This window comes from Dipteris shenzhenensis, chromosome 5 (genome assembly GCF_047967505.1).
Source record: "Dipteris shenzhenensis isolate YYH24624 ecotype China chromosome 5, Dip_SZ_1.0, whole genome shotgun sequence".
Classification (NCBI taxonomy): Eukaryota; Viridiplantae; Streptophyta; class Polypodiopsida; order Gleicheniales; family Dipteridaceae; genus Dipteris; species Dipteris shenzhenensis.
In genome coordinates, this window is record NC_141600.1 from 39,599,143 (window position 1) to 39,615,593 (window position 16,451).

The 16,451-nt window shown below is 44.5% G+C and overlaps 1 protein-coding gene across 2 annotated transcripts in view; it reads right to left on the reverse strand.

Annotated features, from left to right (window-relative positions):
- The window catches only part of NUDT3 (nudix hydrolase homolog 3), a 240,184-nt gene that overhangs the window by 149,635 nt on the left and 74,098 nt on the right, over window positions 1-16,451 (reverse strand). For both annotated transcript variants that reach the window (XM_087374766.1, XM_087374765.1), the window contains exon 6: window positions 15,004-15,085. In XM_087374766.1, coding sequence (XP_087230892.1) covers window positions 15,004-15,085 — 82 coding nt within the window. The remainder of the gene's footprint in view (window positions 1-15,003; window positions 15,086-16,451) is intronic.

Here is a 16,451-nt window from a genome sequence, read left to right on the forward strand (position 1 = left end):
ATGCAAAAATTTCTTTAAACCAGAAACATGAAACACTGGGTGCACCTACCCTGTGGTAATTCTAATTTATAGGCTACCTTGCCTATTCTTTTTCGAATTAACCATCGCCCACAATATCCAGATGATAACTTAGCACGCTCTCTTGCAGTCAAAGACTTAGAGTGCGAAGGAACTATGAGAAAAACTTTTTCTCCTTCCTTAAATTCCCTAGCGGATCGCTTTTCATCCGGATACGCCTGAGCTCTATCCATAGCTTGGCCGATGTTAGCTCTCGCAAGTGCTAGCATCTCCCGCCTCTGAATCACAAAGTTTGCGGCACTAGGCACTTTCTGAGGTATTCCAACTATAGTTGGATTCGCTAGTCTATAACCATAGTTCAGCTCAAAAGGACTGAACCCTGTAGAGGAATGTTTTCTATCATTGTAGGCAAACTCTAACAATGGCAACCACTTGTCCCATGTATGCTGTCTCAATGACACATATGCTCTGCGCATATCCTCTAAAATTTGGTTGATTCTTTCCGTCTGACCATCCGTTTCTGGATGATCCCCACTACTCATTCCCAACTCCAGTCCTTAGTGTCTCAAACACCGCAGTTCAAAAATGACCGGTAAATTTGACATCTCTGTCTGACACTATGGATTTGGGTAATCCATGCAAACGAAATATATGTCTAATAAACAAATCCTCCACTTGCGAGGCACTAACAGACTCTCTAGTTGGAATGAAGTGAGCCATCTTGATAAGACGATCAACCACCACAAGGATAGAATCATATCCACCTTGTGTCGTAGGCAGACCTATAATAATGTCCATGGAATTGCCCTCCCACCTACCCAGTGGTATCTCCAAGGGCTGTGAAAGTCCGAGTGGCTTCACCCGCTCTGCCTTACTTACCTAACACGAAAAACAACGTGTCACATATTCATGAATATGCTTTTTCATCTTTGGCCAAAAGAAATCTCGTCTCACGAGATCATATGTCTTCTCGACTCCTGGATGTCCCGCACATGGGCTCTCATGGCATTATTCAATGACTCTCTGCCTGAGATCATTCTGATTAGGTACTACTACCTTGCCATTTCTTTTCAGAATACCATCCCTTATGGCATATCTTGCATAAGTTTGGCCTTTTTTGGATGCCAAGTCATCCTTTTCCTCGAGTTTGAATACGTGAGCCTTAGGCCAAAGGCTCTGGATGACGAACTCCTCCACCTTTTGAGTTTCTCTAATCTCGGTCATTAGAGCACTCTCTAATACCGTGAAACTCATATTATGCATAATGCGTGACAACGCATCAGCAACTTTATTATCCTTCCCTCTTCGGTACCGAATCGTCAAGTTAAACTCCTGCATGAGTTCTCCCCACCTAGCTTGGCGGCCTCTCAAGTCAGGCTGTTTACAAAAATGTTTCAGAGTATCATGATCAACATCAACATAAAACTCTGATCCATACAAATAATATCTCCATGTTTTCAAAGCATGGACAACAGCATACAACTCTAATTCATGAGTTGGCTAATTTCGTTGAGAGGGAGAAAGCTTCTTGCTTTCAAAGACTACTGGCCTTCCCTCTTGGAGAAGAACTGCTCCTACTGCAATGCCACTTGCATCGGTTTCAAGGAAAAACGGTTTCTGGGGATCAACTATTTTTAACACCGGTCCTGAGACCACAACTTGTTTTATGGTGTTAAAACTCTCCTGTTGATTCTGTCCCCATATAAAAGGTACTTTATCTGAGGTCAGATCAGTCAATGGCGATACTATTTCGGAATATCCTTTGATATGCCTTCGATAAAATTGGACAAATCCCAAGAATGATCACAAAGCGGTCAACAGACTCTGAGGGATTGGCCAAGTCAGTATCGCAGCCACTTTCTTTGGATCCATTTCTAGTAATTATGAATCCTAAATATTCAAGTCTTACCATACACAATATAGTTTTCTTTTTATTTACATGAAGACTGGCTTTCCTCAAAGTACTTAACACTATTCTTAAGTGTTCGTGATGCTCAGTAATGCTTTTACTCAATACCAGAATATCGTCAATAAAGTGTACTACAAACTTTCCGATATACGGACGTAGTAAATCGTTCATAAGCATGACGAATGTAGCTGGAGCATTGGTAAGTCCAAAGGGCATTACCAAAAACTCATAATGTCCAAACCTGCTTCTAAAAGCGGTTTTATGCACATCCTCGGCTCTAATACGGATCTGATGGTAGCCACATTTAAGATCTATCTTACTGAAAATTACAGCCCCATCTAATGCATCTAGCAAATCATCGATCGGAGCCATCAGATACATGTGCTTAATAGTGATATTAAGCAATGCTCTGTAATCTATACAGAGGCGAAAAGTATCATCTTTCTTCTTCTTTAATATCACTGGCAAAGCAAAAGGTAAGAAACTTGGTTGAATCTGCCCCCAGTTGTCTTGGCACCTCCGCCTCTTCAATAAAACTCAACCTATAGGGAGGTCTATTTACAGGTTCTGCCACCGAGATTAGTTCAATCTTATGCTGAGCATTCCGCTCTGGAGGTAACCCATAAGGTAGCTCATCCCTAAAACAATCAGAGAACTCCTCTGCTATTTGATCAGCCAGCTTGGCCATCTCTCCATTTTGAGCAACATCAGTACTAGCCGAAGAGTCATCAATCGGCTCTACCGATGCTGTACAAAGAAACAAAAACTCTTCTTTAGCTTTTCGAATAAACGGTCCTTGAGGTATATCCTTTTCACCTTGTAAGACAACAGCACATCATTCATCTTGAACTGATAAATGTGCTTTTTCCAATCTATGGCTGAATTCTTCCTAGAATGCCAAGCCTTACCCAGGGCTATGTCTGCATGAGCAAGCTTAGTCATTTCAAAATCAAACTTCTTAGCATAGTCCTGAATTCGAAGCTCCAACTGGGTAACCCTTTGGTCCCATACTTCAGTTGAACTTCCATCTGTCATTCTGACTGTATATGCATAGTCAGATGGACTAGTCTTTAGTTTCAGCCTCTTTACAAGCTTGGAGTTAATTACATTGTGCATTGACACTCAGTCAAACAACACAATGACATCATGATCAACTACTTGCCCTTTCATCTTAATTAACTCCGTATCATTAAAGACTGTATACCTCGTTGCTGCGGGCTTTGACAGGATATTATCAGGTGTACTAGTTACTAACTTAGCAATAGACACACATAACAAAACAGGTACTGACCTTTGAGAAGATCCCGCTAGCTGAATCTGCATCTGTTCTGCTCTGGGACTTCCCACCATTTCCACGTCGTATTCTGAGACCACCATCTCAGCCATCCGACGATCCTTGTTTCGTGGACAATCTTTCCACTGATGAGACTGAAGGCATCCAAAACACAAGCCTTCTCTCCTCGCTTTTTCCCTTTGCTCTGGGTTCAAAGAAGACTTCGACCAAGCCCAGGCTGCCATTGGTGTTACTTTTCTTTTCATTCCAATGGCGGTACTTGATTTTGGAGTCTCAACTGGTTTCGTCGCCTGCTTGGCTTGACCACTAGGCTGTGAGGCACTCCCTTTACTAATCCACTTCTTCTTAAACCCAGTTTTCTTCGGGTACCCATACTGGGTTCCAACCTGCACAAACCAACTTGGTCTGTTCCCTTTTGCATCTTGGGCTATGGCAATTGCTTCATTCAACGTGTTCGCATACTTAGCCCGAACTTCCATCTTGATTCGATCATTCAATCCAAAGATAAAATCATTTACTTGGATTAAATGAGGTAGGGGTTCATCAACCTTCATTACACTTTCTCTGAACTTATCAGTGTATTCCGCCACTGATAAATTTCTCTGACAAAGGTTTCGATACTGATCCCAAGCTCGGGATGCTTCGTTAGGAGGTAAGAAGTGTTTTCTGAATTCTTTTTTTAAACCCCTCCCAAGTAGTGGATGCCACTCCATCTTTCTGATGTTTTATCCACCACCTATCCGCTGCCTCATTAAACATATGGGTGGCCTCGCGGATTTTCTTCATATCATTCCTGATTTCACAAATAAAGAATGCCTCGTCCCATTTGTGTAACCAGGTCTCAATGATATTAGAACTACGGTCAGACATCCGACCAGAATACTTTTCTGGTCTATAATTGGCAATATTAGGTACCTTAGCCCTCCTAGGCTCGACCGTATGAACACTGCACTCCGGTTCCATTGGAGATTTACCTTTCTCTTCACGAAATGGTCTAGCAGACATACTATGTACCATTTTCTTGAGCTCAGATTGCCCTACGTTTGCTTGTAGCTGCTGCGCTAAAATCTGTTGCAAGGCATCCTCTAACATTGCAATTCTGCCAGATAGTGTATGACCTACTGGACGCGACACCTGCGGGGTCGGCCGGACTCCCGACTCTACGGGATCCATCCTAGAAGCTTCTTCTTCTACTTCCATTCGGTCGATGGGCGAGTTTTTTTTTTTTTTTTTGGGAATAAATAATAAAACACCGCTTGAAACTGTATTTACAAATCGAAAGCCCAACTTCCAAATTCACAGCAAACTGGGCATATATCACACTGTAACCAAACCCACTTTTCCCTATACTAGGGAAACTCCTGCGATCTCAAAAACCTCAAATCCTTCAATCCAAAGGCATAGTTTCGCTCCCAATCCAGCTCACACACCTCGAAGTTTTAGAAATTTAACCAAAAATTAGAACAGAAGGAAAAAAGAAATTGAAAGCCCCCTAATATCTCCACGCGATCAACACCCCCCAAACTGGTCTCATGGGTGGTGCGATCATCTGCTAACTGCAACCGTATAGAGTTACTTCGGCTTCATGGAACCTTCCTTCGACACTTCACAATTGCTGCCATACAAATACAGCTAAAATGTTGCTGTCCACAAGAATAACTAACGGCCTTTTGAGAGAAGGCAGTTCACATTGGCATAGCATCGAAGAGAGGAGCCCAATCTTCGCCTGCAAAATCCAATGCATTCGCCCTCCCGTAATCTGCCGCCAATGAAGGGAGAGGAGAGGAACTTCTAGAGGATGGGAACGAAAAGAGGAGAGACAGAGTGCTGAAGGAAGCTTGAGGCAGTGGCTATCCACGATGGAGGCGGGCTGCAGGTTGCACAAGTCCACAGTACCTTACCAAATCCTGCAGCTAGTCCCTTGATCCAACCTAGTCACGACCGCTCTGATGTTCAACGTCCACCCAAAACAATGAACTACCCGATGGCCTCCCTGACGACGCAAACAATCTACCACCGTAGTCTTTTTCTATGATCCCGACTGGAAATCGCTGGAAATCCTTCCTTAATTCATTGTTAGCCTTCCAAACTCGACAAGATCCCAAATCTGCGCTCTGATACCAGATATTACACGAAAACCTATTTCCTCCTAGCTTGTTACATCGAATCACGGGCGCTAACACATTAAATCACCTCCCAGCCAATCTCAGTGCTCGTAAGCTTTCTCATCTGAATTCACTTACGTTGAAGCTCTTGCTTACTAAATCTCCACCAAGCCCCAAATGTCCCTAGATGGATCCAGTATGCCACATGTCTTTATTTTAGGGTCCCTCCTTAATGCATCATTTACCCCTCTCTTGGGATATCATTAAAACCATTTGCCCCTTGGCACATTTCATGCATTTAGGTCCCTTAGAATTAGATCCACCTAGTCTAGTGCCATGTCACCCTCACCAAGGACCTTGACCTTGATTCCTTTTTTATCATTTACATGAAGCCCAAACAATTATAATACAAACATTGATCCTTTAAAGGAAAATGCCGACTGACCCTTCCGAGGTCATGTTACCTCGACTTGAGCGTAACATACAACTTTGCTAAAGACACAAAGCCATGATTTTGATTCCATCCTCTACAACTTTGCTGAAGACACAAAGCCATGATTATGCTTCTAGATCCGGATAGAAGCGCCAAATCGTCCGCAGGTCACAGAAAGATGTAGCTGAAGGAAGGAGAAGAGAAGTGGCAGATCATCGCGTGGAGAAGAGAGCTCAAGGAAGGAGAGAAGAGGGCAGCCTTCCAAGGAGGAGGAGGTAGAGTAGCTTCATTGGCCTCCCTCACCTCAACCTCTTGGAAGGGAAAGGGAAAGAGAGAGTAGCGCTAGGAACATGGCTCTAATAACACATGAAAGATCATAGTGGTAGGAAGAGAAGCAAGCTAACACTAGGAATGGAAAGGAAAGATAACAAGCATAATGGAAATGAAATTGAAAGAAAATGAAAGCAATGGACAAGTACTCACATGATACCAAAAGAGCTTGATGTTGATTGATGTTGATAGACAATAGACAAGTACAACACTATATAGTGTGACACTAGACTCTAGAAAGCCATAGTGTATATGGGAGAACTCCCAATATGACACGTGGCATGTCTAGGACTCACTAGACTATAAAACACACCTAGAACACTCACTTTGGCTCAGTGTCACAAGAAACGTTTCTAGAAACGCGAGCGTTTTGTCTAGAAATGCCTAAAAATACTATATTTTATAGAAGTTATATATAATTCATAAATAATTGTCTTCAAATTCTCTCTCTCACACACAAAAGAGCTCTCAGATATCCATATTGTGCACACAATGCACACAAATATTATACAGTTGAAAGAGTAGAAAGACACGTCACACAGCCTATAGATTGAGGTTTACAAAGACATAGATCTTACAGTTTACAAATTACTATTAACTAATTAGTTGCAAGTGCATATGGCTGCTAGCATATGCCATGGCCCATGGCCCATAGTTCAAACAATAAACTTTTAACTTTATAATTTAAATTTCATAATCAAATTTCAAGATTCAAAATATAACAAAATGTATTATGTATTATTGTTTACATCATACATGTAACATGCCATAATGATATACTGGTAATTGTATGGTGTAAACTGTATACATAATCAAAGCTTGTCGCCTGCAAGCCAGCTGCTAACAACTACACAGTACACTCTACTCTCGACTCCCTAGAGCTAGGGACCGCTGCCCTCTCCAAGACCTGCTGCCTCATCACTGTCATCATCAGCACTGGAATCAACAGATGGATCTGCATCCTCTGTGGAGGAAGAGGAAGTGCCACCCTCGAACCAAGCAAGGGCTCGCAACTGATCTGAGTCCTCTGAGTCCGCACTGTCTACCAATGCCTCCTCTGGCTCATCTCTGCCTCGACGTCCTCGGGATGACGATGCAAGAACAGATACCTGCAATCCCCCTCGTGAGGCTCGTGCTCGACGTTGATAACCACGAATCTAAGGTGTCCCTGTATCCTCTGCAACAGCAGCAACACGTACTCGTGGTGCACAAGCTCGAGCCATCGAACGTGTCTGACATCGGAATCAAAGCATATCCTATCGCAGGAACTCATAAGCATCGTTATTCTCTCGACTGTGATGCATGATGGACATGTCGACAGGTTTTAGCTTGATCTTGTCAGGATTGACTTGCTTGGGCTTCCACTCGATGCTACCGGTACCATCTGCAGACCTGTACTTCTCAAGCAGACATAGGTTGGCATTGACATATACCAACCTATTGAGCTGCTCCACGCTTAACCTGACATAGTTTACAAAGCATAAAGAAGTCAATTCTCAGGAGTTAAGAATTGTTTTTCAAAATGTTACAAGCTTGACACTATAGCCTATAAATAAGAACTTTAAGATGTTAGAACTTACTTGTTTCTCTTCCTGGTGTGTATGTCTGCACATATGCTCCATATCCTCTCAGCTGGACCTGATGTGCAATCTTGCAAGAGAATGCGGAGAGCTAAGTTCTGCAATGAGGGATTCAAAATTCCAAATTTCTCCCACCAAGTAAGAGCCAACAGCCTGTTGTCTCGTTTTGGATTGTGTCGCGGACGCGCGCCTGCATCTTAGCGTAGCCCAAGGCCCAGTGGCACATCCAGGGCTTCACAGCGCCACCTGGTGGTATGGGACACCAGACTGGTTTGGATCTGATTGGGAGTTCGTGCCAGTAGCTCAGCTCGTGGCTCGGAGGGGACATCTTCTGATTCGGGATCACATCCCGTAGATGTCACGGTTGGGTGGTGAGCAGCCTGCTCAGTTCTGATGTTGTGTGTGGTTATTTTGCAGATCAGGGGTTTCAGGAGTGCTGGGACGTGTCAGTTGGTATCACCAGTCAATAAAGTATGTGTGTGATGGATCAGACTTGAGAGGAAGGAAAGCTAGATGGGCAGAGCTAATGCAAGATTTTGATTTCGAAATACGTTATCGTAAGGGTTCGTTGAATAGTGTGACGGATGCCTTAAGTCGAGTTAAGTTTGTAAATGCTTTGTCATTTACGGAAATATCCTCAGACCTATTTCAATCCTTGAGAGGGCTATACGCAACTGATAGTCATTTCAGTTCTTATTGGCAGAGAGTCCAGGATGGGAGCTCCATGGTTGACCAGGACTCAGGGATTGTGCCACCTAGGATACAGGCGGCGGGAGGTCAGTGGATGATTAGGAACGGCTTGCTGTTCCGGAATGAAAAGATTTGTGTGCCTGATGTTCTGGACCTTAAATCCAAGATTCTCTGGGAGTGTCATGATGCTCCTAGTGCGGGACATCCAGGTATACATAGGACTCTGTCTCTTGTGAAGCATACCTTTTATTGGCCTAAGATGCGTGCATTTATAGAGAACTATATAGTAGGTTGCCGAGTTTGTCAGGTTACTAAGGCTGAACGCCTTAGGAGCGCGGGCTTATTACAGCCTTTACAGATTCCAGGTAATAAATGGGAGAGTATTTCCATGGATTTTATTACTGGTTTACCTCGAACGCGCAAGGGTCATGACTCTATTAGGGTCATAGTTGACCGTTTGACAAAAATGGCTAGATTCTTACCTACAAGAACAACTATTTCAGCTGTTCAGTTGGCTCACAAGTTTGTGGACCACTTGTTCAAGCTGTATGGTTTGCCATCTGACATAGTCAGTGACAGGGACTCAAAGTTTACAAGTAACTTTTGGACACTTGTATTTGAGAAGTTGGAAACTACTCTAAGTATGAGTTCCTCGGATCATGCACAATCTAATGGCAGTACAGAGAAGGTCAACCAGTTGGTTGAAGACATGCTTCGGGCATATGTATCTAAGAGACAGTCTTCATGGGAAGATTATCTACCCATGATTGAATTTGCTTACAACAGTGCAAAGCATTCTAGTACAGGTTATAGTCCTTTTATGCTTATGTACGGGTTTCAACCTAAGTCACCAGTTATGGTAGGATTAAAAGGGATTCAAAATGATGCTGCTAAGAACTTCTTGCAAGACATGCAGGAAATGTTGCAGTTTCCCAAGGAGTCTATTAGAAGTGCCCAAGATCGGGACAGATTTTATGCTAATAGACATCGTTCACCTAGAGAGTTCTCTGAAGGAACGATGGTATATTTGAGAATTCCTAAGGAATCCAAGAGCCTAAGTACTGGTTTGGTTCCGAAATTATCCCCCAGATACTGTGGCCCATTCAAGGTCATTAAAAGAATTGGACCAGTGGCATATCGACTAGAATTGCCTCCTGATGTTAAAGTACATCCAGTCTTTCATGTCAGTAGACTGAAAGAAGTATTGGGTGCAGATGATCAACTTGTTTCTCCTCATGAGATTATAGAAGTTACAGATTTGACTTTTATTCCTCACGAACCTGAATCTATTCTTGAATTTCGTGAAAGACAGATTCGAAATCGTACTATCACGGAATACAAGATTAAGTGGAAGGATCGTGTTGAGGAGGATGCAACATGGGAGACATTACAAAACCTCCAAAGAACATTTCCGGATTTCTTAGCAAACTCAGGAGTGAGTTCTTAGAGGAGGGGGAGTATGTCATGTGCACGGATTGGTATCTGACGTGTACTAGGTACACAGAACTAGCTCAGGTTAGCCTGGGGAGGCTTAGAGCTAGGCAGGCTTGATTCTCGGGTTGAGTGGCAAGGGTACGAACTATTTATAGGTCTTCGCTATTTTTGGCGCCGGGGCCCGAGTCTATAAAAGAGGCCCAGGGGGTTCAGTTCTCAGTGTGCAGTTGGGAGCAAGTCTCGTTCCCAGGTGCTAGGTCTGATCCTGGATTGTGTCGCAGACGCGCCCCTGCATCTTAGCGTAGCCCAAGGCCCAGTGGCAGATCCAGGGCTTCACAGCGCCACCTGGTGGTATGGGACACCAGACTGGTTTGGATCTGATTGGGAGTTCGTGCCAGTAGCTCAGCTCGTGGCTCGGAGGGGACATCTTCTGATTCGGGATCACATCCCGTAGATGTCACGGTTGGGTGGTGAGCAGCCTGCTCAGTTCTGATGTTGTGTGTGGTTCTTTTGCAGATCAGGGGTTTCAGGAGTGCTGGGACGTGTCACTGTATAGGAGTAACTCTCGGAGTGATAGCTGCTGGACCATGTGGCCTCTTGACAAGAGGCCGTGGAGGAGCTGATGGCATAGCGGACAGCCCAACTGATACGGATGTTGATGGAGTGGTGTCATGTAGAGGCTGAGTAGAGGCACTCCCATGCACTTGTGATGTCCATGTAGATGGAGTATACCCATGCCCCTCCTGTTGTAAGTGAGAACACTCCACATTCCCGGTATCTAACTGGGATGATGTGAGAGTGACGGTTGCCTCTATGCCCAACTTCTACTGCTCAACCAACACATTGGCTTGAAGAACTTGATTTGTGATCACGGGATGGAGGAGGGATCGAATCTCAGCAAATTTGGATGGGGTACCTCGATATGCCAAGAAGATCCGCTCTAGAATGGCATGGCAAGCACTCTTACCCTGGCCTCCGATCCATAAAAAATGTGCTCGAACTCGAGGGGCAGATCCCGTCAAAGTGTCACCACAAAACTCGCATACTAACCTCCTCGTGCCAGATGTGCCATATCTCTTTATAAAAACAGTATCCTACCATACATCCCGCCTTGTGCTTCCACTCGGTCCACCAGCACGTCTTGAGGCCATGGTATGGGAGTAGAGAGTAGAGTACAGTAGATTGTAGAGAGTAGACCGTAGAGGGTAGACTCTAGACTCTAGAGTAGAGGGTAGAGTAGAGAGTAGAGTGCTAGAGGAGAGTAGAGGGTAGAGGGTAGAGTAGAGAGTAGAGAGTAGAGGAGAGTAGAGGGTAGAGTAGAAGGTAGAGTAGAGGGTAGAGTAGATGGTAGGCACTAGAAGCAAGGCAAGGAATGGAGCGGTGCGGAAGAGGAGCCAAAAAGCGAAAACGGCGGCCTAATTTGGAAAGAAACCCGTCGCGGTGAAATTTTTGACAGCCAGGCGTTTCGCCCTAAATGGCCGTTTCGGGCGTTTCTAAGAAACGTTTCGTTTCTGCTAGAAACGTTTCTTCGCATTTTGGTGCCCCGAAACGCGTTTTTTGGTGACACTGCTTTGGCTTCGTATTCCAACAAGCTATGCTCGTGAAAAGTGAGAGGGTTGTTACCCCCCCTCAATGACAAATTCAGCGAGGTGTGAAATCCAAGATATGACTCAGGAACAGAATTCAGAGTAGTGGTTATCATCTATGAATCAAGGATAATCTCATCTATATTCAACAATTGCTCTCTCAAGTCTTGAAGCTTGGTGAGGTGATCAGACATTGAGTCACCCTCATCCATGTGAGTATGCGATAACTCTCTTTTCAAGAAGAGACCCTGGCATCATTGCGGGCTGCAAACATACTTTCCAAAATACCCCATGCTGCCTTTGAGGTCCTGCATGACCGAATGTGCAGGATAATAAACCTTTTGACAGAAAGAGAAATTACTGAAAGTGCTTGTGCATCACTTGAATCCCACCTTTTTTGTTCCTGTGTGGGAGTCACAACTGCAGCAGCCATTGCACCTAGCACTTGTCCTACACCCTGAGCTTGTCGTCTACCCCTTCCTCCACCTTGTTGAGGAGAAGTGGCAGGTGCAACCACATTCTTTGGCCTTGTCTCATCTCAAGTGACATAATCCCACAAATGTTTGCCAACTAAAAGATCGTGTACCATAAAACTCCATAAAGAGCAATTTCCTATGTGAGGATGCCAAACACTTCCTTGGGATTGTTATGAGCCATAACTGCCAAAGAAAACAAAATGCTGCAAATCTGACAAGAAATATCCCTTCCTAGGATTAGAGATGCACAACAAAAATTTGCAAAAAATCTGTCCACAATGACAGCTTGCTGTAACAACCCCATCAGAGGCTCAAAATGCACCCAAATGTCTTGCAAGTGCCAAAATCTACCAAAATAACACTACAAAAAAATGGGCAAATGTCTGCAATGTCACTCAATCTGAGTCTAAAACTGCCTGCAAAGATGCCAAACAGCTTGTACACTGCAAAATTGCATCCGAATGCCAAAAGCCCCAATTTCTTCAAGGAAATTGCATCCAAAAGAAGGCAGATTATCTGAAAGCCCCAAATTTGCAGATAAGTGCAATGCAAAACCAAAAACCCCAATTTGCAGGGGGAAATTGAGCTGAAATTGGGGCAAATCCACGAAAAGCCCCAAATTTTGCAAAAAGCCCAATTCACGAAAATTGCACCAAATGTGCACAAATCTGTTTGAATCTCAACCAAACTCTCGATGAATCCCAAATGCACCTGCTCACTTCAAAGTCTGCAGAGTGAACCTACAAAAAGACCCAGCAAATAGAACCTGTATGGAAGAGGAGAAAGAAAGAAAGAAAGAAATTCTATTAACGTCCACTGGAAACCAAAAGGTCTATGGGACAGCAAGAAACCCTCTAGTACATCTGCTTTAGAGAGGGCACATGGCAGCTCCCAAGGAGTGCAAAAAGCAATCCCAATTATTTAGAGTACCTACATGATATTCTGGAGAGTAAACAGCCATACATCAGTTTAAGACTGAGAGTCTTTTCGTTATGATTTAAACTCTCTGATTAGTGCTACCCTTCACGGTAAACTGCCCATTTTCCATCCTTTCTGGCAGCCCTGACTTTAGCTAATTCAGTTGCCTTAATCTTGAGTTGGGTTTGTGTAAGCTCCTCTGCTATCCATACTTTGGTGCCCTTCAGCTTGTAAGATTGTCGAAGAAGCTTGATCCGCATATCTTTTGACTTCAGTGTAAGGATTGCATGACCTCTATAGTGTAAAATAGAAGCTGGCCTGGAGTCGTCATCATCCTGCTCATCATCATTCACCCATTCGATGTTGGGCAAACTTGATTTGATCTTTGTCAATATTTCACTATATGTATCCTCCTCTTTGTACCAATCTTTTGGGAGCCCCCCTATTCTAATCTTCAGCGCATTATCACATCTAGCTTCGTGTTCTTTAATCTCTACTTGGATATCAGACTTACTTGCTTTGTTGTCCACTTCCACAAACACTTCCTTCCTAGCAGTTTGTACTTCAGTGTGAACAAGATCTTTGATTGTAGAGACTAGCTATGGGGTAGGGGGGGAATCCTTACAAGATTTTACAGCCTCATCAATTACTGCCTGCTTACCAGGCCCTTCCAAGATGTGAAGTCGGGCCTTTACTTCTGCTAGCTCCAATCGTAGCTCTCTCACTGCCTGCTGCAGATAAAAAATCTGATCCTGTTGCTCGAGGATGGGCCGTTTTGAGCCTTCTTGTTGGTAATTCCGTGCATATGGAGAGGGTGTCATGGCTGCAACTGTAGAGTGCCGAGTCCTGTTTGGATGTTGAAGGAGTTGAGGGGGTTAAGGGGGACTTGGAGGAGAGGGTAGGCCAATCCATAGTTGGCTGTATGATGAACCCCCCTGGCTTAACCTAACCCCCAGGTTGGGTTGGGGGTTTAGCCGAACTCGGGGTTACCATACTTCCTGTTACCCCCTGGCTGAGCTAGCCCCCTAGTGGGCTAGGGGTTCACCCCGGGAGAAGGGGCGAAGAGGCTATGGGAGGGGGGGCGGAGAGCGAGAAAAGGGGGGGGGGCGGGGGGGGGGGGCGGAGAGGCTACCGGAGGGGGCGGAGAGGCTATGGGGAGGGGCTATGGGAGGGGAGGGGCAGAGAGGCTACGGGAAGGGGGGGGGGGGGGGCGCGGAGAGAGAGAGGCTACGGGAGGAGGGGGGCTATGGGAGGGGGGGGGGGGCGGAGAGGCTACGGGAGGGAGCGGAGAGGCTACGAGGAGGGGGTTGGTTCGCATGGATCTGTACGGTGCAGGTACGCTGATGGAGCAACTGGACGGCAGTCTGCAACGTGTACGACGCTGCTAATGCAACTGCTGTATGGATGATCGTACAAACAAGTCACCTACAGGGCCTGCGAAAAATACAATTGTACGGCTGTATGTATTCTGTACGGACAGGATGGCGGCTGGTTGTACAACTGCATGTACGAAATGCGTCGTACGGTGGTACAGCCTGACAACATGCGTACGGACAACTTAGTACGGCCGGGATTGCGGGCGGCGAAATCGTTCCCTCGTACAAAGTCAACCATACGGGTGGTACAGACTGACAGTGGCTGTACGGACGATTGGAGTTGACAGTAGTATGGTAAGCTGGTACGAACGATTGGAGCTGACAGAAGTACAGTAGGCTAGTACGGACGATCCGAGCTGACAGCAGTACGGTAGGCTCTGATACCAAATGAAGGAAAACTCAGGAAGCAAGAGAGCTCAAGCAAAACGTAAGTTGAATAGAGAGAGTGAGAACAACTACAAAGGAGAGAAGGTTTTGTCTAAGTGACAAAACCTTATCCTAACCACTAACTGTAGTTAGGGATCCTAACTGTGGTTAGAGGGGAAAACCTCTAAAGAGGAAAAAGTGCCCCTAACCCACTTATTACTGAAACTTTCACTCTTTGGAAGGTGAGCATTCAGTCTGTGAAAGTTATAGAGAAATCTCTGATACTGAAGTTTGTTTCACGAGGTTGTGGAGATCTGAAATAGACAGCAATTATTTTTTAGAAGCATTTTGAGAACCAAATCTACCGTATTATTTTATTTATAAAAAAACAAGATATTGATCTTGAATAACCTTGAATAAGTCCATGTATACTCATGGACCTGCACTTTTGAATGCATCAGAATGGACCCTCTAAAAGTGAAATTTACCTTTGCTGTGAGGTCAACTGGAACATATCGATCAAGCTTCCTTTGGATGGATAATTGCCTTTCATTAGCATTCGATTCATACCTGATGCATAAACACACACGTTAACAGACAAAAGGGTTTCTTTAAAGACACTTAAAGACTATGAATGGAATCCACTTCTATTTGAGCTCCTCCCTCTGGCTGCTTCCCAATGTCATGCTCCCCTCATTCCTCACCTCCATCCCTGCTTTCACCTGCCACCATAGCTACCCATAATGCCCTCCATATCTTCTGCTCCTGCCTGACACCTTTTTCCAGTCCCTGTTCTTGCTCATCTTCACTTCAATCCTCTGCTTTAAACAAGCATGCCACCCCTTTCAAACCTCCATCCCTTCCTTCCACGAATGTTAGCATCTCTGCCTCCCTGATCCCTTTCCAGATCATCGCTTCCTTGTTCCCTCAGCGACCCCCTGTCTCTCTGTTCCAGATCATTGCTTCCCTCAGCGAACCCGTCTCTCTGTTCTGCCACATCTGCCCTTTGACTCATCACCAATAACTCTGTCCCTTTCCTATTTTCAGCACTTAAAGATAAGAACCTTTTTTCAATTCCTTACTATCAGGCCTTCATAGATACTTCACTTCAATTTCTTCTTATTCCAGGTCATTTCCCTTTTTTCCTGCTTTTTCCGCCCTATCATTCATTCGTACCTTCCCTCGTATTTGTCTTAAGCACTTTTTTTTGTTCTTCAACCATTCAGTTTATCTTTCAACTTTCGATTGTTTTTATTTCCACTCTTCCTTTCAAAAATGAACACATAGTATCTTGGATCAAACCCTAACAGATGAGCAAAGCACCAAGATCCTGTCACAAAATCCACATTATAAATAATCGGGATGTGAAACTTAACTTGATTGTGAGAAATTAGTAAGGTGCATCAGGTGGGAGAGCCAGGAACAGCGAATCCTGATCCTAAGCAACATCAAGAAACAACCAATGAGAAGGATAGTGCCATCATAAAAGGACGCCACTACCCCACTCCTTGAAGAAAGTTACTGCTGTCTCAGGCTCTCAAAAGTTCCAATGGATTCATGTCACTGACTCCATGGAGTATGTATAATCTCCTACCAAATCTCTTACAAACTCTACTGTCCTCTGTTGGCCCCCTCTGATGTCCTGCCCACTACGAGCACACGAGATCCTCCAAGAGAGACGATGGACATAATCCACCATAAAAACAATGCTCACTGGCAATAAAAGGATGAACATGCTAGTTAGAATGCCACTTAAAAAGGGAGGCCTCTCAGTAGTGGGACTCTAAAAATATCAGGATCAAAGATGCCTAGCTGAAGGGCTCTCAGCCTCAAAGAGCAATGATTGCTCCACCGTGCAATCCCATAAAGCACCCCCCCAAGTGATGAACAAAGTTTAAAGAGAACTAAAATCAACAGGAAAATCCCAAATCAATTA